The sequence below is a fragment of the Stegodyphus dumicola genome, chromosome 9, assembly GCF_044657685.1.
Source record: "Stegodyphus dumicola isolate Sdum_Otavi_A_Nest chromosome 9, ASM4465768v1".
Lineage (NCBI taxonomy): Eukaryota > Metazoa > Arthropoda > Arachnida > Araneae > Eresidae > Stegodyphus > Stegodyphus dumicola.
In genome coordinates, this window is record NC_140776.1 from 13,040,437 (window position 1) to 13,065,942 (window position 25,506).

The following is a 25,506-nucleotide window of genomic DNA, read 5'->3' on the forward strand; positions in this document are numbered from 1 at the left end:
AATTTCTTAGATTTCATAGGAAACGGATATGTCCGCCCTTTCAAAGATTAATGTTGTTATTGGTAAGTACCAAGAATTGTTGGAATCGGAATCAAAAAGATTGTCCATTGAGACCTTATTTTGGCCAACCTGGCTTTCCTAATCAAAGATTTATTTATAAATTGCTACAAGGGTCAGAGGAAATTTATTTTAAATTTTTGGAGGAAACCTCGCTAATTGCTTCTTCAATGAAGTGCGAGAAATGTGGATCACAGATGAAGATCGTTAGAAGAGCCGATTCTGAGGACGGCCGTATATGGTATTGTGGTCACGGTGGAAGAAATAACCTCTGTAGAGGTAAAAAAAGTATTAGACATTCCTCCTTTCTTTTTACCGACAATAAACTAATTGCTGTCATTTTAGCTCTAGTGTACGAAGCGTTCTTATTTACTTATTTTAAAGTATTTGAATTTAAGTAATATTTTAATTCCTTTAGACGTTGGTATGATGGTTTTTAATTCGATATTCAATTTACATAATATTTTAATCCAATTAAACGTTGGAGCAATGTTTTTATAGCGGTATTTTTATTCTATTTCTGTGCTACGTGAAAGTAATAATTTAACCTTACTTTAGTGTTTTATACTCTTAGTAAATTTAGTTATTTACATTTGCCAGGCATCTTAAAAAACAACGGTTTCAACAAAAAATTAATCCATTATTTTTAACGATATTAATTTTTTCAAAGTTTCGAATACTTTACTATGCGTAAAATACGTAAAAACAGCATTTTTCAAGATGCTGATGATTGTGAAACCGCGCCAACACTTGCGCCAAAGTAAATCGCCAAAAATCCGTGCAACCGTCTATCAAAGTAGCACCCATTTTTTTTGAGTGTTTTACCTGTGGTCTATTCATAAGTACCACAAAAAATTCCGAGCAATATTACATTGTATTTGCAAATACATAATTTATTGAATGCATTTTACTATAAATGCACAATATGAACTAATCAGGAAACAGGTTTTTGAATAAAGTATTCAGTTTTATATCGTATAAACGATTATGAAACAGGATAGTTTGAAGAAAAACATAGGCAGAATATTTTAACAAAGTAATGAGAATTTTAACGTTATTCCAAGCTGTATATTAAGACATATAATGTTCCAAACTAGAAAAATAAATACATGCATACAGTTTTCTATAGAAGACAAAGACATTAAGTGTATTTCACATATTTGAAAGTAAGCGGGATGCTGCCAAAGCAAAATTTTTAAGTTCTATGTAACCCTGAGGACCAAATGTATGAAAACATTTCAGTGTGAAAGAAATTAGTTCATTCTTTCCAAGCAACACCAATTCGTAAATAATTTTTTATTGCCGAACCAGGAAAGAAAAACTTTTGCCACTTTAGATTAATACGTAAGACGTCATATATATATATATATATATATATATATATATATATATACACCCACTCTGTTACTCGGCTCCGTAAGCTCAGTTATGTTTATTCTTATGTATTGATAAATTGAGCATTTTTTGTTTTAAAAATGATTGGATTATGTTTGTTCCTATCTCCTGGTTAAGGTTTCTATAGCTTTAGTTAATTTGCATGCAATAGTTGTAGAATTATCAACCATTTAAAAGTTGTTTAAGTTCGGCTAAGCCTAATTTTTTTATCATAGCAGCCATATTTGTTTACATTTGAAACTTGGCAGAAAAGGGAATTAAGTCAATTTCTGCACTTTTAGTGTCTTTTTGCCGAGTGGAAACAGAAGTAAACTTTCAGTTTTGTGCACCGAAAAATCCTGCCTTCTTGCTCGCTGGCCAAATTGGGTTGTTTTTACTTAGAAACAAACTAATTTGAAATCTAAAAATTGCTTTTTTAATTGTTTTAACTGCATTTAGTGCTTTACTCGTATATCTTTTAATTTTTGAAGAAGGTATTTTGAGATTTTGTGTATTTTTGCCTTGTGCGAAGTGAGAATTGAATTACTTGAATGAGAAATATATCTGCAATGAAATTCGAGGAAAGAAATTTAAATTAAATGCAAAAGAAATGCGTATAATTTAGTTTTACGTACAAGGAAATCATGTGGTGTACACATCAGACTTTTTCATACCAATTTATTGATTAGATTGCTGCAGCGCGCTGTTCCTATTCCATTGTTTCATACACGCGTAGTCGTCTTTGGACAAATATACAACAGAAAAGAAATTCTTTTACGAACGCGATGGAGATGAAAGTTTGATGGTTCCAGGGTGTTGGCTCAAGGGAGTTGCTAAAATAAATAAATGATGCTCTGGTGCTGACAGATAAATTCCTGAACCTCTGGGTTTTTTTCTAAACCGAGGTACTAAATCTACAACGTAACCCTCTTTTACCTTCGGCGATGAGCACTATTGTTTCAGAAGCGCGTCAGCATTTTGCAGACGATAGTTGCTCTTCGCTCGTTGAGATAGCTTCTGAAATCAGAAGTATCTGGAATTCTTGATACAGAATTTATCATCGAAGTATGTATTTATGCTTCCGTAAGAGTTTTTTTAAGACACCCTGCTGAAATATCGTAATATATATTATTTTAGTTATTCTCCAGCATTCGGAGTTAAACTGTGCATTGTTTAGAACTTGGATGATCTAATTTAGTGGTTAACTACTTCAGTGCAAACGATTCAATTAATTTTTATCGTTCTGAAACAAGTTTTCCATCGAAGAGCTAGACTGATTTGAAGGTACTTTGCGTCGGTGCTCTAAAATGATTGTGCTTCAGGCTTTCAATTTATTACATGAAATAGTAAGATTCATATTTAAAATTTTGCAAGGATATCCGAACCACGAAGTCTGTGGTACTGTTTCAAGTTTCAAAGTTTAAGATTCTTCTAATCGATTAAAAGTTGCACTAATTATTCATAATTACAGGTGCTCGCTGAAGTTTTCCTAAAATGTAAAAATGAATTTAATTGAGCAGTTTTTCCTGTTCATTTCTTGCAACAAATAATTTATTAAACAATGTAAATTTATAAAGTAAACTCAATAGATATATTCGGTGATAGTTAGTAGGACCTACTTCAAATAACTTCTATGTGGCTATTTATAAAGTAGCTTGATTTCATTTATTTGGACTGGAATTATTCTGTGCAATCTAATTTTGGTTATGACAAAATGATTCTCAAATATAGCGCAGTGTATTGTTTTGACGTTTTGGTCAGAAAATTGAGAATAAAATCTGTATCTTTCTAAATTAAAGAAACCGTGATATGCTTTAACGGGCAGAATTTATTTCCGCGTAGAATGTTGGTCATTTGTAAACAAAATCTGTAGTGTTATCGTCTGAAATGTTTTAATCGTATTGATATGAAAATAGAATGGTTATCAAAAACAATATGTTTATCAGTCGCACACGCGTACGCAGCACTAAAGATTAAATATAGATCGATGATTCAGTTTCAAAAATTGGATATTCTCTTTTAAAAAGCTCTGTTGTTGTGTGTTTGAAACCAAAAGCTACTTAAATGTGTACAGAAGTGAGTTCTAAACCTCGTGTATTTATCATTAAAAGCACTTCAAATGTTTCTTCGAACGGCCAGACTGGTGATGTATAAATAACGTGATGCGTGTTCAAGTGTCGGTGAAATTCTAAAACGTATTTACTTTGTCCAAGAAACATTTTGTAATTCCGATAACTGTAATGTGCTCTCCGAGGAATATTGTCCCAGAAGGATGGTGAAGCAAGATCCCTGCAACATAACCGTGACTCTCGCTGTTTCTCCCAGTTATTTAAATGGACGTTCGATGACTGTAAGTAATATTACTTTCTTTTATTTAATTATTCGATAAAATTATTAAATTGATATTTAAAAGATCTTTGAAATTGCTTCGAACGGGTTTCACATGTGACATGTTTTTAATGCAAGAAAAGTTTTAATATGCAGTGAAACTTTCTTCAAATCTCCAGACTATTTTGGTCTTCTACGAATGTAATCCTTTTAAATATGTGATTTTCAATACCAACCTTTATTTATGTCAACGATATACTGTCCAGTTTTATTCTCGATAAGTAGAATGATCATCTGCGGAGATGATTATCGCAAAAATTTCAGATCCTCTTTGCAAAATTTCGGATAAAGGAGATTTTAACTGCTTTCAGTATATATGTTATCGGCAAAATATGAAACGCTTGCATTCTATAGAACACCCAGGCACTGTATATAACGCTAAACATTTTTAGGCGAAGTATGAAATATGACAATTATTACTACTTTCCCAAGGCATTGTATGTAACACCTAGGCATTCTATAGAATAAAAAATGCTCTTTAGGCAATGCATGAAAAAAAAAACTTATGATAGGGCTATTATTTAAAAGACGTTCATTCCTCAAAAGTGCAAATGTTATTTTGAAAAATTAATGAAAGAGGGCTATTAAAAACCTGTTATTCGATATATGAAAAAAAAAGTGAGATGATCTTTTGACATAATAAATTTGTATTTTCTATCTGGCTGCGACTAGAAATCAATAATATCCACTTGACAACGGAAATTAAATTCAGAAACAGTCATAAGTTTCACAAGAATGCCCTTTTTAACACCTTTTGGTTTTTTGGCACACAAAGTACAGTTCAATATCATTACGTGTTAACGTTTTTGTTATTGGGTTGAAAGTTCTTTCATCATTCTACCACGTATTCCGTGTCCAGTACTCAAATGAGTCTTCATGAAGTACGGTAAATAACTCGGCGTCCGTGACGTAATACTGTACAGTACTGATGCTTTCTTTTAACAGGATAAATGGATGTACTTTTGTTTTCTACAAACATCCCATCCTAGCGATTCGGTACCCGGTAGTCCCGCGGTTCCTTCTTAGCAGTCATTTTGACTTTTTTACATCATTTATTAACTTCTGGTAAGTAGTTTCGGTTCTTCGAAACGAATCGGAAATGTATTTCATAATTTGCCAGTTTGTCATTCTATAGAATGCCTTGGAAATGTGTGAAATATGAATCGTTTAATAATGCATTGCCGGCTAGTTTTAGGCATTATATACAATGCCTAGGAATTCTATAGAATACCGGATTACAAAATTTGACGATGACACATATAAAAATCTTATATTTTCAACTTTTCGGTAATTATTAAATGATAACTTAATTACTGAGCGCCGCCTGAGATAACCACTGACCTCACTTTGTTGTAAAAGTCTTACAGTGTTAAAAATATAAATATAAATATTGCATGGGCATACAAGGCCTGTGTATAAGCATAGATATATTGATTACAATCACTGTCTTGTACAAATTACATGTGATAGTTACATAAAATCATGACAGCTATGTGTACATTTAAACATTATCTGAATTCATATTTACAATACTTTTACTGAGATAATCAAATTAAACTTGTAATTCATTTACACATTGACTGCATTTTCAATATAGCATTTAAACTGCTTTACAATATTATTTTTATCAAGTACATACAAACTGGACTAATAGTTTTGCTCTTACAGTTCTTACAGTCCTGTTACTATTCTACCTGTTACTATTCTTCTATTTGTCTAGTGTTGATTTTCAGTTGTTGTAGTATTTTGAATTGCTATTAAAATTATGCTGCGAAGGTAAAATTCTCAAGAGAGGGGGAGAATTTCTTAGTACCTTGCTGAGCATAGCCTGATCACCTCCTCTATTTTAATTTTCGTCTGCTTGTTGCCGCAGATATTCTCCGCCCATTGCGGCCAGTATTCACTGCTTGGCATTTTTAAATGCAGTTTATCGGTTTGTGGGCAGTTGAAGAGGAAGTGATCTGCATCACCTACAGCACCACATTCATACAATTCTGGTGCTCGTTTGCCGAATCTCTTAAGATAATGTGGAAAGGGACCATGGCCAGTGTAGAATTGAGTTTGTGCTCCGCTGTATGTATTAATTGAGCATGTAACTTTCGGAAAGAACTTGTAGGTTCTCCCCCCTGTGCTTTCCCTTTCCCATCTTTTCTGCCATTCTTGTAAAAGGTTATTGAGCGTGATTTTTTTTTTTTTTTAAATAGGACTGCGGAACACTTACTGCGTTTTCCTGTCTACTGGAGTCATTAGCTGCAGATTTCGCAAGCACGTCCGCCGCTTCGTTGCCAGTAATACCCACATCAGCTGGAACCCAGATCAGGATAGGTCTGTCATCTGGTGGGATACTTAGAAGAATTTTCTGAATATCTTGCACCAAAGGACTCCTTGTCTTATGCCCTCGGATGGACTCCAAACTTGAGGCAGAGTCGCTATATATGTTGACCTTTTGTTTCTAATTGATATTTTGCCAAATTGATGGCTGCTTTTAATGCAAGAAACTCTGCCTGAAAGACGGTATTTTTGTCTGCCAATAACTTAATTACTGAACTATCGAAAAGCTTTTTCATATTCAAACTAAGGTTTGGTTTTGTTTATTTAATTGCTGCAAAGCACGCAAAGGATATCTGCCTGAGGGGAGGTATGCCTTCGTGGAAGACTTTCTAAGGGAAACTGGCTCGTGTATACGCTACACTTGCGAGGAAAACCACGTAAACGCAGCTAGCTCGTTCGCCGAGATTCGAACCCCGGACAGAACTACCAGTGTTCAACGAATCTACTGCTTGGCCGCTGGTTGACTATTCAAATTAAGAAATTGTTACATTTTATAAAAATTAGAAATGTTACATTTATGCGCACTTGCAAAACTTTAAAATCTGTCAGCGATATCTAGTATATCTGAAATTCACATATTCGTTAATGTTGATTTATTATCAAAAGAGTACAGATACTAATTTTTCATCTGCAATTTTTCCCCAAAAGTGGGATATCTTAAAGCAGAAGATTTCACATATAATCAATTAATTTTTAGAGCACACAAGTTACTGGAACCTTCAACTAGTTAATGACTTTAATTTCCAGATTCTCTTCAATATACAGCAGTTAAAAATTTTCTGAGAAATATTTTATTTAATTATTCTAAAATTTGCACTGAATTCTAGTTGTTGAGTTCACTAAAGAGCTGGCACATATCTGATATTCAATTAATCTATAATCTGATAAATTATGAAGAACAAAGAAGCAACGGAAGCACTGTAATCGCGAAAAATTTCGGGTATCACATTTCGACGAAAATATACCTTTTCACCGTTCTGGAATCAATTTGAACGATGTTTTTGCGTGATATCTGTTTGCACGGACAGAATAAAAGACTGTTATTCGCAAAAATCATTGTAAAATGGATTTAAGATGCATTCAAAAGAGATTTTTTTCGTGACATCGGAACTACGTACATATGCATGTAATCTCGATTAACTCAAAACCGAATAGTTTCAGAACATTGAAATTTTGTATATGGGACTACTATAACATGTAATTGTGCAACATGTAATTGTTAAAGTTAAGTTTATTACATGTTTCAAGTTAAGTTTTGAGTAAACCTGTTGAAATTTAGTTTAAATAAATTAAGACTATTACAATAAATTTCTTAGTTTAACTAAAAACTTTTTTAATTTCTCAAAATTAAAATTAATTTTACTTCAGAAATTTTTTTTCGTACTTTATTTCAAAAACATTTTTGATTTTTTACAATCCTTAATAATTTGCAACCATTTTTTCACATTACGTTACAGTTAGCATTTAAAAAATTTTTTACACATTTTTACAAAACTTCACAGTTAGCAAAAAAATTTTTGCAACAGTACACACATTTTTCATTACTTAAAAGTCTATAGAATAGGTTTTTAAAATAAATCTAACAGATAGCAGCTTAACATCCAACTTAACCTTATATTAGCACCCTCTGTTTATAAGTTAGAAGAAACACACTACTTAACATCACTTAGTTTGGCATGCTGCTTCACTCTCCAAATACAAATATAGTTGGTAAGTTAAATTAAAACGTACTATTTACTTGCCTTTTTAGTATTATTTTAGTGTTATTTATGTACTTTTTATAAATAGTATCTAGTTTCTTTTTGATTTATATGTATAATTCGTGTCGGGGAAGTTTTTTGTAGGCAAGAGTTTCTAAATTGCTTTGGTTTTCTGAAAATATTGGTTTTCTACGCTTAGTTGACTATAATTTTAATTCTAGTCTTTACTTGCTGGTTTCTCAGGGTTGCACTTATTTGGATTTCTTTTTAGTGGTTCACAACATTTGGTTTTACTTTTGGTTTTGAGTTTTCCTTTTATCCTTGCCTATATGGATGACGAAACACGAATTGAATAATTGAAGAGTTAGGTTTGGAGGCAACTTCCCGTTGATAAGTCTGTCTTCTGCCTGCTCAACCATTATTCACTTATGCATTTTTATAAATTTTTAGGATTAAAAAATTTATTGGAATTATATTTTTATTCATGGATTTTGATGCTTGGACTTGATTTGCATATGCTCTCAGAATTTAAATGACTGATATTGTGGATTAGTTTCCGGCAATAGTTGATTGTTTATTTGTGATCCAATTTCATTTAAAATTTGATGAGCTTTGGATTTGCTTTTTACGAGTGTAGAATGTTTGCTGAATATATATACACCTACTCTTTTTCCCCGCTTGGTGAACTCAGTTATTTTATTTTTATATGTTGGTAAGTTGCGCATTTTTTGCTTTAAAAGGGATTGAATTATGTTGTTCTTATGTTCTGGTTAAGATTTTTATGCCTTAACCTGCATGCAATAGTTGTAGAATTAACAACAATTTAAAAGGTGTTTAAGTGCGGTTAAGCCTAATTTTTGTCTACCATAGCAGCCACATTTGCTTACATTTGAAACTTAGCAGAATAGTGAATTAAGTCAATTTCTGCACTTTCAGTGTCTTTTTTCCGAGCGGGGCCAAAAGTAAACTCTCAGTTTCATGCATCGAAAAATCTGCCTTCTTGCCTGCTCTCCAAAGTGCTTTATTTTGCGTAGAAACTCCAATTTTAATTGTAAATTTTTAAAAAATTGTTTTAACTGTATTTGGTGTTTTATATTTTTCATTATTTTTCAATTTTTAATAAAGATATTATTAGGGTTTATGTATTTTGCCTTGTCGCGTAGTGAGAACTGAATTAATTGAATGAGATGTGTATCTCCAATGAAATTCAAGAAAATAAGTTTAAATGAAATGCAGGAAAAACTGCGTATAATTTAATATTCCGTATGCACCATATGACTTCCTTAAGTTATATGGTGTACACATCAAATTTTTTTATATATGTCTTCAGAATCGAAGTTTGTTTTTTTGCTATTACAGCATCCAAACTGCTACTCAGAAGTTTGGTTGTGCTTGCGAAATTTGGTTGGAAGTCTGTTGCGCTTTGCGTAGAACGACTAAATGCCCAACGTTTCCGTGGTTGATAGATATTTAAAGTGGATTGCGCTTTGTCTGTTCAATCCGGTTCGTGTTGCGGCTTCACGTAAAGTTATTGAAATTATAACCCAATTAATATTTTGTAGATTTTCAACAATTTAATTTGTTTTGTGTAATTTTAAGTTGAGTTCATAAGTTGCCAGGAATGAAGTTTTATAGTAGCTTATAGCGTGCTATTATGTCCAAGGAAAGGTAACACGCCAACACATAGAGGTAATTTTTAAAGATGTGTAATTAGGCACAAGTAAGTTAATTAAGCATGTAAAGTATATTTTAATTTTATAACGGTTATTTAAATTTTGAAAACCCTTTCCTATCAATTCTTGTTTCCACTTACAACTCCCTACCAGAGAGAATTTTTAGAATCGCGTTGAATGCAAATGAGTTTGAAGAAGAATTTAAGGAAGGTTTAGCTTACTTTGATAGAGGGTGCTAGGAGTCCTGAGTGGCGCGCGTTTGCTTTCGGGCTAAGTCACTCTCGAAGCTGTTACGCAGGTTATATTACGGGCCTTTGATATACGCCAGCTAGTTTAATTTAAGGACTAACTACGTTAGATAATTGTGCCTAGCTTCGGCTAAGTCTCGTTTAGTAAATTATAGTTTATCTTCTTATTTCCAACCTGAGTTAAAGCCCTAATAGAGGCTGTTTTGTAAGCCGAAGAAGGGGCCGACTGTTATTCTTATTTGAGTGAATAAGTGAATAAAAGGGTAATTTAGTCCGAAAAAGGAAAGCCGAAAAAAAGGAAAAGGATGAAAAGGTGCACCACATCTATTGATGACAGAAGAATAAAAAGACTGTCTCCAAGATAGAAAAATGTCATCAGCGGCCATCAGAAGTGATCTGAATGATGCTGGTGTTTCTGTCAGTTCAAGAACAATCAGGAGAACATTAACAGATGTTGAACTGAGAGGTAGAATTCCACGAAAAAAGCCTTATCTTAATTTTCAGCAACGAAAAAAAGACTACAGTGGGCAAAGGAATACATTAATTGGACAGATGATCAGTTGTCACAAGTTATATGGAGTGATGAAACTAAGATATCGCTATTCGGTAGCGATGGGTGAAAATATGTAAGACGTAGAATAGGAGAAGAGCTACATCCTGACTGCATTGAAGCAACTGTGAAGAACCCAGTTATTGTTATGATTTAGTCATGCATGTCAGCAGACGGTATTGGTCGCCTTCGATGGGACACTGAATGCCAGAAAATACATTGATACTATTTTAGAACGAAAATTTCTACCTTCCATCAGAGATCTCTTTCCCAACAATGCTTCGTTTATTTTCAGCAGGATTCTGCTCCTTGCCACAAGGCCAAAATATCGGAAGAGTGGTTTCGTACAAAGAGCATTAAATTGTTGTCATGGCCAGGAAACTGTCCTGACCTCAATCCTATCGAAAATTTGTGGCACCGTTTGAAAACTCTTGTCCGAATGAGGCGCCCATTAAATAAAAGGGAACTAATGGAGGGTATAATTGTTTCTTGGCATCATGTAATAACGAAAGAACAGCTTAAAACTCTTGTCAGCTCAATGAAACGTCGATGTGAAGCTGTAATCAAAAATAAAGGGTACCCTACTAAGTACTGATAACTCACTGCAATCATCGCTATCTAATGTATATCGATAACTATTATCGTTTAACTTTTTTGTATTGCAAATAATTGAATTTTGTGTTTTCTAGTGAATTCAGTAAATTCTCTTTAAAATGATATATACAAGTTTTCATTTTGTGAAACGTAACGTTTTCTATAAGCATACAAAGTTCAAAAACATAAAAATTTCCAAAAGTGTCCACAATTTTGGCCACCACTGTACGTCTTAGCTGTTTAAGACTCAGCGATAAGTCCCTACATAGTTCACTAGGTTCCTCGACGTTCGTCGTTGACAAGGAGTTGGAACCCTACAAGCCATTAGACGCCTTTTATAACAACAAAAGTTAATTTTGATTTAATTCTTTACATTTTGCATCTTTTGTTCTAGTGAAATATCTGAATGGCTGAATATCTAAAACATAAGCATCTGAAGCATTACATAGCGAAGAGCTACGGTTACAATGAATACGTCAGCATATGAGAAAGTTGGTATTAATTAAGCATGTGGATAGGTAAATAGCGATATCGTGTCAGAAATCTGAGCCATTTTATTATTCAGAAGTTATTTGTGATAATGATAAGAAAGCTATTTTTAGAAGCACGCAGATCATTGGCACTGACTGCTCTTACTCACGCCCTTATCGTCTTGGTTCCCGGAGCAAGTCTATGCAGTGATATTCAGAAAAAAAACCCAACGAAGGGTGAATGGTAATGTTAAAAATGAAAGAAGGTTTTGGTTTGAAGTTTTTGACATTGTTTACGAGCTCGATGGCGAGTGGTAAATAATTTCATCCATGATATGTATCTCAGCTCTGTAGAAGACTTACGGCGGTCTGTCAGTTGGCTTCGCCTCTAGAATTCTCTGGCGAAGCCGAAGCACAGATATGCCTCACAAAAACGCTGCACAACATAAAATCGTGTTGTAATTTTTTAGTAGTCTTGTAAAATCTTACCCAGATAACGCTGCCACATGCTGCTCTCTCATCACGTATGATCTTGGGACAGATCATATGTGATAAACACAATCTCCATTTCATAAAATACAATCTCTTCAGTGTCGCCTTTATCTTATTTGGATTCAGCAACTGATGAAATGTTCGATATTTTCACAATGATATTCAGAACTTGTAAAACTATCTACATAAAGTTGCAAATATTATAAAAATAAGCTTAATACGACACTTCATGTTCTCTGAAGTGTGAAAGAAATAGTGTCTTTTTCGAGGAGTTTGATTATTTTCTTTAATCAGTGACATGTTTCAAGAGACCGAATTTGATTCCTTCTTTAACCAGATGCAATACTCTTTGCCACTTTGTTTATTTAATAAACAGATTGTGCTCATTAGCATTCGAAACATCGGTCTATTCATGATTCCGTTCTATTTCTTATCTATTCCGTTGATTTGCTAAAAAATACGAGTAGTGACTCGTAATAAATAGTAGTGACGTGAAAATTATTGCTCTTATGAAAGTAGAAAGCAGCTTCAAATATTAAGACGAAAAGTGTCTGAGAAATTAAATTTATAAGCATGGAGCTGAAATCATTTCTCAAAGAAGAATATTTTAAACTTGAAAGAAGGTTTATAGAGGGTATTGCGTAATTAATCAACTACTGTTGATCGAAGTTGTCAGAATCCACTGACGTATGCAGATTCTATTTATATAACTGATTTAAAAAACAAGAACTAAATTCATTTACCTTTTCTGATGCATCGTTGAATCTGACGTGATGTTTCAGCTGGCAATCTTCTTTACAGAAAAACCACAATTCTATTTCTTGACATCACATTTTATTTACATAAAACATTCAAAAGGAAAATATTAATATTTAAATACATTTCTTATACAGCCTCTCTTTTTCTCTTATGGTTGTACGAAATAATTTATCCGTCTGTCACACAGATTCGAAACCGAACTATCTACTGCTTACAAAAAAGAATTAAAAAAAACAAGGTTTTAATTTCTCTCACTAATGGAACCTCTGGCTCCCTCTAGTGAGAAAAAGATACTTTAGATGAACATTTAACAGAGGGTATCCCCTTTAACCTGTTTATGTTATCAATTAACAAAACAAAATGGAGGGACTAAAACTATCATTATTCATCGCTATGTCCAAAGATTAAGTTAAATTTTATAGGAATATTTCCTTTCATTATAAAAATCGCAAAATTTCAAAGAATAATATTTTCAGAAAGGATATAACGGTATGTCTAGGAAGGTGTTAATTTGGTTAAGAAAAAGGAATGTCGCCCGACCGGTATAGTGGTTAGCATCACTGTTCCCTGTCGAAGGGCGGCGAAGGCATGGAAGTTTGTAAATGTGCAGTGTTGGTGCGGCGTGGCGGTACTCTAAAAATGTGGCGAGCCGAAAGTCCTCTCGTGTGGTTTGCTGGAAGGGGAGAGGGGTGGGAAACCCTCGGACGCGTCCCCCCTGGATGCTATCCATCAAAATTGGGGGGGGGCGGAACTGAGCTACAGTCTATCTATCATAAGAAAAGCTTTTGCCAGTTAGTCTGCAGCTGTCTGTTACCGTAGAAACGAGCCTTGACCCATTTTTCGTAGGGGTGTCTTGAAGCCGAATCATAAACTCTTTTCCCCTCGCCAGCAGTCGCCCAAAAACAAAATAACAATAAAGAAACCCTTGGTTCGTCCCTATTTGAAATATACTAATCCTGTTGCTATAGCAACTGCCACCCGCCAGACACAGTGGTGGGAACTGTTCTTCTGGTAGACAGACAGTAAATCACACTGGTACCTGTAAGGTGCTCCAGGCTATTGTCAACGACAGGCGAGAAATTATGCCACGAGAAATTTTGTTGGCTTGGGGTCATGTTACTGTCAAACAAATGAGCACAAATAACAACAACAGAAAAGGGAATTAATGGAAGCACAGTCTTGTTTATCTATTGAATATGTGCAAAAGTTTTTGCGCTTTTTGTGTAGTAACACATTTGATCACGGAATCTTTTTACCTGCGTTCATAAACTGTCCCAGAGTAATATGGGATTTTTTAAACATTTTTTCCAGTAAAAGGCGCTGATAGGAACGGTGAATGTCATTTCTAAGTGATAAGCGCGCGAGAGAAAAGTGAAAGTTTGAAAACAGCACCTTGTTCTTTGTATGATTACGATCTAGGGCAACAGTGCGGCAGAATCATGTCGAATGATAATATGTATGCATGACAATGGTGATGCCATAACATCGCATCATCTACTACTACTATTACTACTGCTATTACTACTACTAATAATAATAATTACCCATTTATGACCGCTATCGAATGCAATTTAACAATGTTTTGGCGTGGCATCTGTACGTAAGGACAGAATAAAGGCCTCGTTTTTCCCAAACGAATTACAAAACTGATTTTAAATGGATTCCGAAGAGATTTTTTCGTGGCGTCTGTACGTACGTATCTCCCATAACTCAAAAACGAGTAGCCTCAGAACATTGAAATTTTGTATATAGGACTATTATTGCATGTAGTTGTGCAAGTCGTCCTTTTTTGGTTGCAATAGGCAGCACCAAATATATATACACACATATATATAGATACATCATTTATATATAATTTATTTACTAAAGAAATATTGATTATATTATCTCCTAATATAAATTTAGTAGAAGTATAAAAAAAGAGTGAACCCATACGTAGGAAGTTTAATTCCGAAAATATATATATATATATATATATCCACTGTATTACTAGGCTCGGTGAGCTAATTTTTTTTTTTCATTCTTATATGTTGGTAAATGGCGCATTTTTTGCTTTAAAAATTATATTGAATTATATTGTTCTTATCTTCCCAGTTAAGATTTTTATTCCTTTAGTTAACCTGCATGCAATAGTTGTAGAATTAACAACAATTTAAAAGTTGTGCGGCTAAGCCTAATATTTGTTTACCATCATAGTAGCCATATTTCTTTACATTTGAAACGGAACAGAACAGTGAATTAAGTCCGCTTCTGCACCTTCAATGTTTTTTTGCAAAGTGGGATCAAAAGTAAACTTTTAGTTTTGTGCACCAAAAAATCAGCCTTGCCGGCTGGCCGAATTGCTTGTTTTTGCGTAGAAACTGTAATTTTATTGTCAAAAATGTTTTCTTAATTTTTTAAACTGTATTTGCTATTGTATGCTTTCTATATCTTTCAATTTTTATTGAAAATATTTTGAGGTTTTATGTATTTTTTTCTTACCGCGAATTAAATGAATGAGAAATCTATATCTAATGAAATTCGAGGAAATACGTATAAAGGAAATGCACAAAATACGTATAATTTAATATTCCTTACAAGGAAGTCATGGGGTGTCCGCATCAGATTTTTTGTTCAGGAGATTGCCGTTGTCCGGTTTTCGCATTACCCGTTAAAGCACTTTATATTAGATTTCGTCCGTAGATGTCCACCTATCACGAGGTAAAATCGGGCCCCGACTTTGGTGAACAGTCCCAGTGTATCAACATTGACCGATATTGAAAGTCTCCTCGTGACCTCCACGCGTTTCATTTCCCTTTTGAAATCACCTGTCTTTCTTAGTACTTGGTCACGCAATAATGTGTACCGGAGTAGTGATCAAGCTAACTGTAGATCAAGAAACTATCATTAAAAAGAAACATTTTAGCCAACCAGAAGATTTATATCTCTCATGGAGTAAATACTTATCTTGAGGGAAGAGGAATAATTATTTTAAATTGAGAAATTAAGTAGGAAATAATACATTTTATGATTTAATAAAATATATTTATATGTTACGAATTTTTTGTTTTATGTCAGGAGGTCATTTCTTTATATTAAAACACCTGTATATTATTCAAAGATACAGTTATCCTTCTAACATAAGCGAGCTAAATACGTAGATGGTTTGGTTTATGTAATTATCGTAAAGCCTCGAGGGCTATCTCCCTATGAGGAGGGATGCCTTCGTGGAAGACTTTAGAAGGGAACCTGGATCGTAAACAAGTTACACATGGGGAAAACGACGAAAACGCTCATGCAGCCAGCCCGTTCGTGGGATTCGAAGCTCGACCCGAACTACCAGTGTTCAGTGACTTTACCGCTCGGCCACTAGTGGGCTCTTAAATACGTAGATAACATAAAAATTAAGAAATGGATGTTTATTTCAATGAAATCAGGAGTAGAAACAGACTGACTGCGATTCGAAGTCTTGTTAGTTTGTGATTAATTTAGAGATCTTTTAGCAAAAGCTTTTTATATAAGCAATGCATGGAAACGTTTTATTTGGGCTATATGCAGGGTGACCTAAAAGTCTGTTGATATTTGAAAATTCAGTAATTCATGGTGTAATGTAGGTAGAGAGATAAAAATTAACACACATATTTGAAATAACACGGAGGTTTTTTTGAAAATTAAAAAAAAAAAAAAAAAAAGCCAACATATGGCGCTGAGCAGCAAAATGTCAGAGACGCTGCATGAGGTATGTGTATGAAATGAGCTGTAGTGAGAGAGGAAAACAGTCTTTTCTATCTTCATCTCAGTGTGTTGGTCACGGTGTGATGTGGATTTATCACATCAACCGTGATCGGATCCTTTTTCTTCGAGGAAGTGCTGGTTCTGCTATTCAAACTGTCAGTGTGACGGGTGCGAGGTGCGCTGATATGTTACAGAATCGCATCATCCTTAGTCTGACTGATAAACACCTGTATGTATGGAAGGTATATGACTTTCATGCAGGGCGGCTCTGTACTCCATATTGCTACATGCGTGAAAGATCTCTTCATTAGGGATGCTAAAAGACAACATCCGACGGCAATTTCTCGCCATACCTACAGATATGCTTCGCAGTGCTATTCGCGACATTGTCCCCCGATTACAGGTATTGTTGATAAATGATGGCCGATATGTTGAGCATTTGTTATAAAAAACATAGCCTTTGCTGAAAATCAATTGTTATGCTAATTATTGCTTTCGTTATCATGAAGCGCCATCTGTCGATCGTTTTAAGCACTTTTTTTGCTTTCAATCAAACCCCGTGACATTTCAAGCATGTGTGTCGGTTTTTACCACTGTAACCTACATTATTCAGTGAATTATTGAATTTTCAAATGTTAACGGACTTTTGGGTCACCCTGTACTATAACTCTGCATTCATTATGAATGCCAGTAAAACTTATGTGTTTTTCATCAAAAACATTTCAAAGATAAAAATTGGTCCTCTAATACTAGAAAAGTATTTTTGAAGTACATAGAAAGTAATGTGGTAGCTTTAGAATATAACAGGGGGATCTGTTAATTTAAAAATATTAAATTACTTTAGAGGACTTCTTAAATTATCAATTTTATTACATATACACTAATATTGTGAAACATGTAAATGAACGCAGCTATATGCATAAAAGACAGTGATAAGCTGCTTTCTCAAAGTTAAGGTACGAAAAGCTTTTTTTTTTTTTTTTTTTTCTGTTGCACTCTAGAAAGAAAAATTTCGAAATAGTATAATGAAATAATAAGACATTATTATTTATTCTGACACATGTGTATTTAGAATAGTATAAGGTATTTCTCCCGCCTTCTTAGCATGCCTTCGTGGTGTAGTGGTCAGCACGGTCGACGTGTATTCGAGAGGTCCATGGTTCGAGTCCCGGCGAGATTTGCTCATTTTTCATATCTCCTGCTTTCAAAGGCGCCCGAACTAAAAGATGGTGAATGATGATTCTTCACCACCAGGATTTGGCGACTGGGTCCCCTAATCCCCAGTCGCTCTTTAAAAGGAGGAGTATATAAGGTATTTATCCCGCCTTGTTAGCATGCCTTCGTGATGTAGTGGTCAGCACACTCGACGCGTATTCGAGAGGTCCGAGGTTCGAGTCCCGGTCAGGGCATTGCTCATTTTTCATCTCTCCTGCTTCAAATATACGTATTGTCTCTACAATGCAAAGCTAATGATTCATAGTGCTATTAATGGTGACTAAATTATGAAACCCATACAACTCACACAAGCATGTACCTTCTTTTATATAGTAAGAATCTACTATACAATAGTAAGAAGCACACGAGAAAAGTGAACCACTAAAACGGAGAAACCACAAAGGTGCCTATTCCGTTTTGCCTTCGAATATTAAAAGAATAGTGTGATCAATGAAATCAAGGAAATGAGTGTAATCAATTAAGCATTGAAATATCTTGTGACAGCACAAACAGCTCATTTTTAGAGTTTTATTTACAAATCCAAAAGGTGACGACTCTAGCTTTGACATCTCGAACAACACTCAAAATATAAATGGCGTAAGATAATACTCATTAATTTTCAAGTACACATGAAAAGCAACTCAAAACCATTTTCTCATTTTCTAATTAAAAAAAAAAAAAAAAAAAAAAAAAAAAAAAAAACGAGTTCAAAGCATAAATATAAAAACCTCCACAGTTCACATACGTAATTTTCTAAATTACATCAAACAAACATAATATTAGATAGATGTTCAACTTGATAGTGCCCATGTAACTGTTCGATGAGATTTGCACTCAGGTGGAAGTACTAGTATTCAACTTTCTTATTCATTCAGTTGCTGCTAAGAATTTTTAAGGAAAACTAGATTTCCTCAATTCATTATTATCAACGTCATTTCCTAAAACTGCTACCAGCTTAGGAAAGCAATCAGTATTAATAAGAACATTTTCAACAAATATGTTTGTTGCGTCTGATATGATTCTCATGTTACATTTGGATGTTTATCGCATTGCAAAGCTGTTCGTAATATTATACTTGGAGTGGATATTACTACATCATTACATAATAAAAGTTAATAATTGCACAGTAATCTGTTAGTTATACATGTGGCTTAATAATTTTTTGTAAAGTACATCTGTCACTTTACTGAAAACGATGATTAATGGTAACATCTAAGTAATCGTTAGCCCAAAATGGCAATTTGCCCAGAAGGACTATTAATTTCGTTTTGGCATTTTGCGGCGGTTCACTATAATTGTCGGTTCATATTTCATATTGTTGCCACCAAATATTAGAGCCCTACATTATATTTAAAGAAATTAAAAAACGAAGAATCTGCATGAATGTACGTATCTTTTTCGAAATGTGAAAAAACAACAGTACCTAGAGACATTAAATTTTGAATAACGTAGTCCTCCACTCGAATATAAGCATCTGGAAGCCAAAATTTGGAATTTGTTTTATTATCTATTCCATACTTTGTAAAGCATTTATGGGTTTTTGGCTAAGAAACTCCACGATTTCAAAGCGAGCAATGGCAACACTGTAAGAAAACAAAAATCATTTTTATCTGCAGCACGCGAGACTGTGTATCGGGAATTCTAAAGATATGCTCTTTTAAATATTTTACGATATTGCTGTTGAATTGAATTTTACAGCGAAGAACATTTTAAAAGTAACGCACAAAACGTTAAATAACGCCCCTTTAGGCATAATATAAAATCTGAAAGCTTTCAGATTTTTTTTTTTTTCCTCTTGATTCGCTTTTATACAAATGGTCAAAAAGATGAAACTCGGACAAAATTTAATCGAGTATACATAATTTGCGACATTGTTAAAATATGAAGTTTGTCGTCAACAATATTTAATTGATTCGGTCTTCCGCTAACAACATTAAAGTGACATAGCCTTTGAAAAAGATCTTCGAAACAAAAATCAGTTTCAAACTAAAATGCAATAAATCATGAGGGTCAGAACAGTAAACTAGTAGATTGATTATATTTTTATTCAATAAATAGTGAATTAACTTTATTGCTTTCTTTTCAAACCACCTGGCCACGATGAAACAAGTTCTCTTCTCAACATTCAAAACAGTGTTTGTTATTTTCACGGTACTTTGGTTCCATGACAACACTGCCACGAAGCGGTCATTTCCTAATGAATTATGTTTTGGATCATGTTACCTTTATTGCTGATCGCAAAATATCACTTTAATCTTACGCTTTGGTAGCTAATATGTACAAAGCATTCATAACTGCAAGAAATAGCGATTTTCTTTTCGTGGAATGACAGAAGCATGATGGAAACTTAGCTGCAGAGACTTTTCAGATAAGAAAAATGAATGGCAGCGTGTTTATTTTCGAAAGTGCATCCATACATGATATCATTTTTTTCTTATGTGTTTTCAGATTTGATGGAAATGTCTTTTAATGGATTTCTTTGTGATCAATTTCTTTTTTGTGTGCGTGAGCTGTGTATCTACTCACTAAATTAGCTTTTTCGAGTCATCCTTTCCGAGAAGCCTTTTGATTTAATAAAATGCTAAGAGAGATTACCGTTATTTAGCTTTAATAGTAAATATAAAATCTATATTAAGCATCACATGTAATGAAGCCAAATTTCAAATAACATTTCGTTATAAAATTATCCATGAAACTATTTACTGTTTGAAGACTGTTTTAAAATTTCTTAATCATCTATACTACCAGAAAAATTTATATTCCTATTAAAGAAACTCGAAAAATCTATAAAATTAACAACATTCCTGCTAGAAAATGTGCCTTATTCAAGCACAGGCAATGTCGTAAAGGGAAAACAATTCGAATTTCGGGAATGAAATATTTCGATTATCAGATATTTGAAACGTAAATAATGAGAAACAACTTTCGAATAAAATTTCAAATAATATTATTTTATAAAATTAGCAAAGCAACGACCTTGTGTTTGACCTTAGGCTTTAGTCAATTTCGAAGGCAAACAGGTACAGATCCCTCCTCATCAGCAGGAGCAGACAAAGTAGACAGGTGTCTTGTTTTGCATCCGCTAAGTCTTTCTGCACCGGTGGACGAAAAAGCAAGCTTAGATGTGAAGTAAAGGCATAAAGAAAGAGGGCAATTTTGTATTTCAAGAAAGAATAAAAAGGAATTTCGCGCATTTTATACGAGTTCGAAAGACCTCGAAGAAAAGATGGGGCAAAATAAAATTGAAATAAATGGTCCAAAAGTAATAGAGAGAGAAAAAATGAAGGGAGGGCCTATAGAAGGAAAAGGAGAAGTAGAACGTTTTCTAAAATACGATTGTGCTCATGAGTTTACTCAAAAGGGAACAAAGCTGTGTTCATTTACAATAAATAGTGTCTCTCGGGTGTAATAATGACAGGAGACAAGGTAGACAGATGTCTTGTTTTGCACCCGCCAAGTAGGGCAAAAAAATCTTTAGTGCGAAGGAAAGAAAGAGGGCAATTTCACATTTCAGAGGAAAAGGTTTCGTATATTTTATACGAATTTGAAAGGCCAGATAAAGAGATGGGACAAAAGAGAAAAGACCCATATTGTATTCATTATATATAGAGAGAGAACAAAAAAAAAATTAAAGGTGTATTTTAAATTTAGAAAGAAACAGAAAAGTAGAAAATAGCCTACCAGTGCCTATGTCAATGAAAGTAACAGGCTGAGCGAATTCAGTGTGCCCCCCCCAGTGTATAATGTCTCCTAAGAATATACATGTGTGGTATTTTATAATGTGTTGAAGATGCTGACTAACAGCGATCACAAATCCACAACAAAGGGAAAGTTACGTTGTATTTACACCCAACAAGAGTAAAGCGGACGAGAACGTAACACCATCCGTTGGCAGAAGTAGTAAAGAAAACTGAAAAATTCAAGTTTATCAGGACTACTGTTCCTTTTAATCTATTTTGTTTTCTCTGTGCTACTTCAATGTTTTCCTTTGCTTCATTAAATAACTTTTGTATATCTGCCATTTGAAATTCAGAGGCCCTTTTTTGAACATAAAACAGTTTGTCCTGTGGGGTGGTATGTGGATTCAGTATGTACAGTGGGTCCAGTATGACGTTTCCTGACTAGACAGTGAGTTTGACTACAAACTATGTCTTATGGAGTGTAGCAAGGATGACAAGATGAGAAGGGTTAAATTACCCTTTATTTTCCACGATATTACAGGCGCTCCTGCACTTCGGGATACAAAGACCAACCACGTGTGGTCTGAACGTAAAAAATATAAGAACTACTGACTAACTAGAATTTAAATATAAGCTTACTTTGAATACTTTACACAAATGACTAACACTAAGACTGGCCTTTTAAATTATTACATATGTAGTACGCAAACTGTGGGAAACTACAATACGTCTTTAGCTTTCGAAAGGACTAAAAACCTCTGGCCTTAAAGGCAGCCAGCAACTGATTGAAGTATAGTTGCAAGAATGCCCTCTTTCTCCCCCCATGTAACTCTTGGCAAAAATCCAGAACTTAAATACTTAAGCGTTAGCATGTACAATTTGCATAAACAAGTTAACGCGTTTATTCTGGCCGGAAGCGGAAAATAAGAGATGATAGTAAAGTTTTAAAAATAAAATAAACATTAGTAAAATTTAAGATCCTTGCATACTTCCCGCCAGAGTTTATAAGTTTGAAACTAAGGTCTAAACGACCTTGTTGAAAACTTTTAATTCTAACTTCGAAGTCTAACGCGTGGCCAATCTTTTACGAAAACTCCTCACTAAAACTATCTAACCTAGAAATTATGTAAAAAGCAGTTTTACAACGTTTTCTCCAGGGATAAATATTCTTCATCTGTTATAGCACCTAAAAAAAGGAATTTCTTATCTCTTATCTGGTTCCTTCCAGAGATGTGGCAGGAAAACTAGTTTAATCAATTTGTCTAGCAATTAAATGGCAAGTAACATGAACACTTATATTTTTTCCCCTTTTAAAACTCTATTCTTATTTCATTCATACCATTATTTAATTATCTCTCCGTGCTCTCTGACATGTGTCGTAAAGGGAGAAACCCCAAACACGAGCGTGTCTATGTACAAGTGTTGAACACTGCCGCCTACAATCAAAACACTAACGTGTTAAAATTCAACATTACAAGACCTCGAAACACACTTCACATTCATCTCTGAACCCTGAGCTACTTACTATTCTAAACAAGTGGCTAACTCTGCAGTGTAGCGTCAGAGAGCCTAACTACATTCATTCATTCATTCCAGCTTTAGCACATATTCACAAAGAGTAACGCTTTTTTTTTTCAGTCATACCATTAAGTTTTGAGATTTGGCATTTATTCAACATTTTCACTTTTAACATATCTCAGTGCTTCTTAAATTTTAACGGAACAGTTCACATGTATATAAGAACACATTAAGATGACATTAATTCTACACATTTCAAAACATACAGTTAACTCTCTCCTCTTGAAAGCAAGTGCTGTTTCTTTTACATTTAAATACTACATTTCACAAGTCCTTCAGACTAAAATGTCTTTTCTTAATAAAATCTTTTACATAAAGCTCTATACAATATTTTTACAACGTTCTTAAGGTACCTTTCTTATACTGTTACAAAAGCTTTTACGATACTCAAGTATTTACACATTACTATTATACAATTATAAGGTATTTCTCCCGCTTTCTTAGCGTGCCTTCGTCGTGTAGTGGTTTTGCACGCTGGGCCGGTATTCCAAAGGTCCGTGGTCCGATATCCGGCGAAGGCGTTGCCAATTTTTCATCTCTCCGGCTTTTCCAAAAAACCTAATGTCTCAATGCAATAATTTTAAATTACTCGCGAGTAGTTGAAAAACATAGTAACAAATAGGTAAAACTCATTTCTCGCCTTTTTGGCGATAAAGGTAGACCTCTCATGAGGTAAAACTTCTCCTTAAATTCTGCCACTTGCAGTAAGAACGAAAAATTAGTTTCAAAGTAACATAAAGTTTCCCTTATCTTTGTGAAATTCGGACATCCGTTTAGCCGCGCCCTCCTGGAAGGTAGCGAAGACTATGGTTTGGTTAATCCGACGCCTTGTCCGGGCCTGACTTGGCCTAACCCTCAGTCTCCTCCTCAATCAGTTTTCTTTATGGGCGTGCTTGATGGCCTTTGAAGAGCTTCTTGTCAGCTGGTTGTTTTCCTGGTCGCTTGACGGGTGCTGTCCTTGGAGGTGTCGGGACATTTCTAATCGATTGTTGCCGTGTTCTCGTTGCTCGCTGTTCGAAATTTGGTTGCTGCCTTGAGTCTGCAGCTGGCTTTCCCGTGTCGATTTTTTCGCGGACATTTGCTGCGTAGAGTCCTTTGCGATTCGCTCTTTCTTTTCTCATAGGTGCTATGGCTGCGGCCATTTCTTCTTGCCCTCTTCGGTACTGCTAGAATTTCTTCTTTCCTCCTGTTGGAGCCGGTCGTGCCCTCTCTTTTCTGGTCGGGGGGAATATCTTCCTTTTCTTATTACCTTCGGTTTTTCATTGGGGGCTTTTTTTTTCCTTGCCTACATCTTTACTAGTAGCTGACTCTGGCAGTCGTTGTTGTGTCATGTCTTGAGATGGTGCTTGCCGTGCCGGATGGGTCACTTTTTCAATCAAATATGCCCCTTCAAACCGTGGACAAAATTTGGCTACATTATCTTTTGGCGCTGAAGAAAGTGAATGTTTAATTTTTAACATTTCGTCCCCCACATTATAAATTACTTTCCGTCTTTTCATGTCATAGTAAATATTTTGTTTTCTCTGTGCTACTTCAATATTTTCCTTTGCTTCATTAAATAACTTTTGTATATAAGCCATTTGAAATTCAGGGGCCCTTTTTTGAACATAAAACAGTGTGTCCTGTGGGGTGGTATGTGGATCCAGTATGCACAGTGGGTCCAGTATGACGTGCTGACTAGATAGTGAGTTTGACTATAAACTATGTCTTACGGAGTGTAGCAAGGATGAGAAGGGTTAAATTACCCTTTATTTTCCACGATATTACAGGCGCTCCCGCACTTCGGGATACAAAGACCAACCACGTGTGGTCTGAACGTAAAAAATATGAGAACTACTGACTAACTAGAATTTAAATAAAAGCTTACTTTAAATACTTTACACAAATGACTAACACTAAGACTGTCCTTTTAAATTATTACGTATGTAGTATGTAAACTGCGGAAAACTACAATACGTCTTTGGCTTTCGAGAGGAATAAAACCTCTGGCCTTAAAGGCAGACAGCAACTCATGGCGAGCTGGCGTAAAATGCAGTGGCAAGGCGGCTCGCTTTCTCTCCATCTAACTTTGCTCTTAGCAAAAAGCCACAACTTAAATACTTAAGTGTTAGCAAGTACAATTCGCATAAACAAGTTAACGCGTTTATTCTGGCCGGAAGTGGAAAATAAGAGATGATAGTAAAGTTTTAAAATAAAATAAACGTTAGTAAAACTTAAGATTCTTACAAGTTGATAGATTTTTAGAAACGATTGGGAAGGACTATTTAGAATTAAAGTCATTAATTAAGCAAGATAAGTCTTTATAAATGTGAAAAACTTCAAGAGAATCCAATTTGCCAATAGAAGAAACTTTTTGGATAATTTTTGCATATCCAAAGCTTTATCCAATTAAAATCAGTCAAAATTATGATTAAATTTTCAACTCTGATTAGCTATCGTAGATTTGTTAGTTTCGTCTTTATGGACGTAAGATTCGTGCGAAACTTTAACGCTCTTTCAGTTTGACAGATATACCTCAAACCAGCTGACAGTATTTGCTACAAATGTCCCAAGAACTGAAGTCAGAAACTGAATCTAAAATTCTATCCTGTGTAAATGTTATTTTACAGTAATATCTGATTTAATAATTGATAGAGGGCGAAAATTTTTAAAAGACCAAAACTGTCCATGCATTGTTACTACT

General features: G+C 34.4%; 1 protein-coding gene across 3 annotated transcripts in view; it reads left to right on the top strand.

Moving 5' to 3' along the window:
* Positions 1 to 25,506, top strand: part of LOC118185996 (5'-3' exonuclease PLD3-like) — a 231,314-nt gene that overhangs the window by 42,920 nt on the left and 162,888 nt on the right. The window contains exon 1 of one of the 3 annotated variants that reach the window (XM_085823234.1): positions 3,424 to 3,781. The exons of the other annotated variants lie outside the window; for them this stretch is intronic. Within the exon in view, the coding sequence (XP_085679360.1) occupies positions 3,704 to 3,781 (78 nt within the window). The 5' untranslated portion in view covers positions 3,424 to 3,703. Of the gene's footprint in view, positions 1 to 3,423; positions 3,782 to 25,506 lie in introns of those variants that run through there. 3 annotated transcript variants of the gene reach the window in all.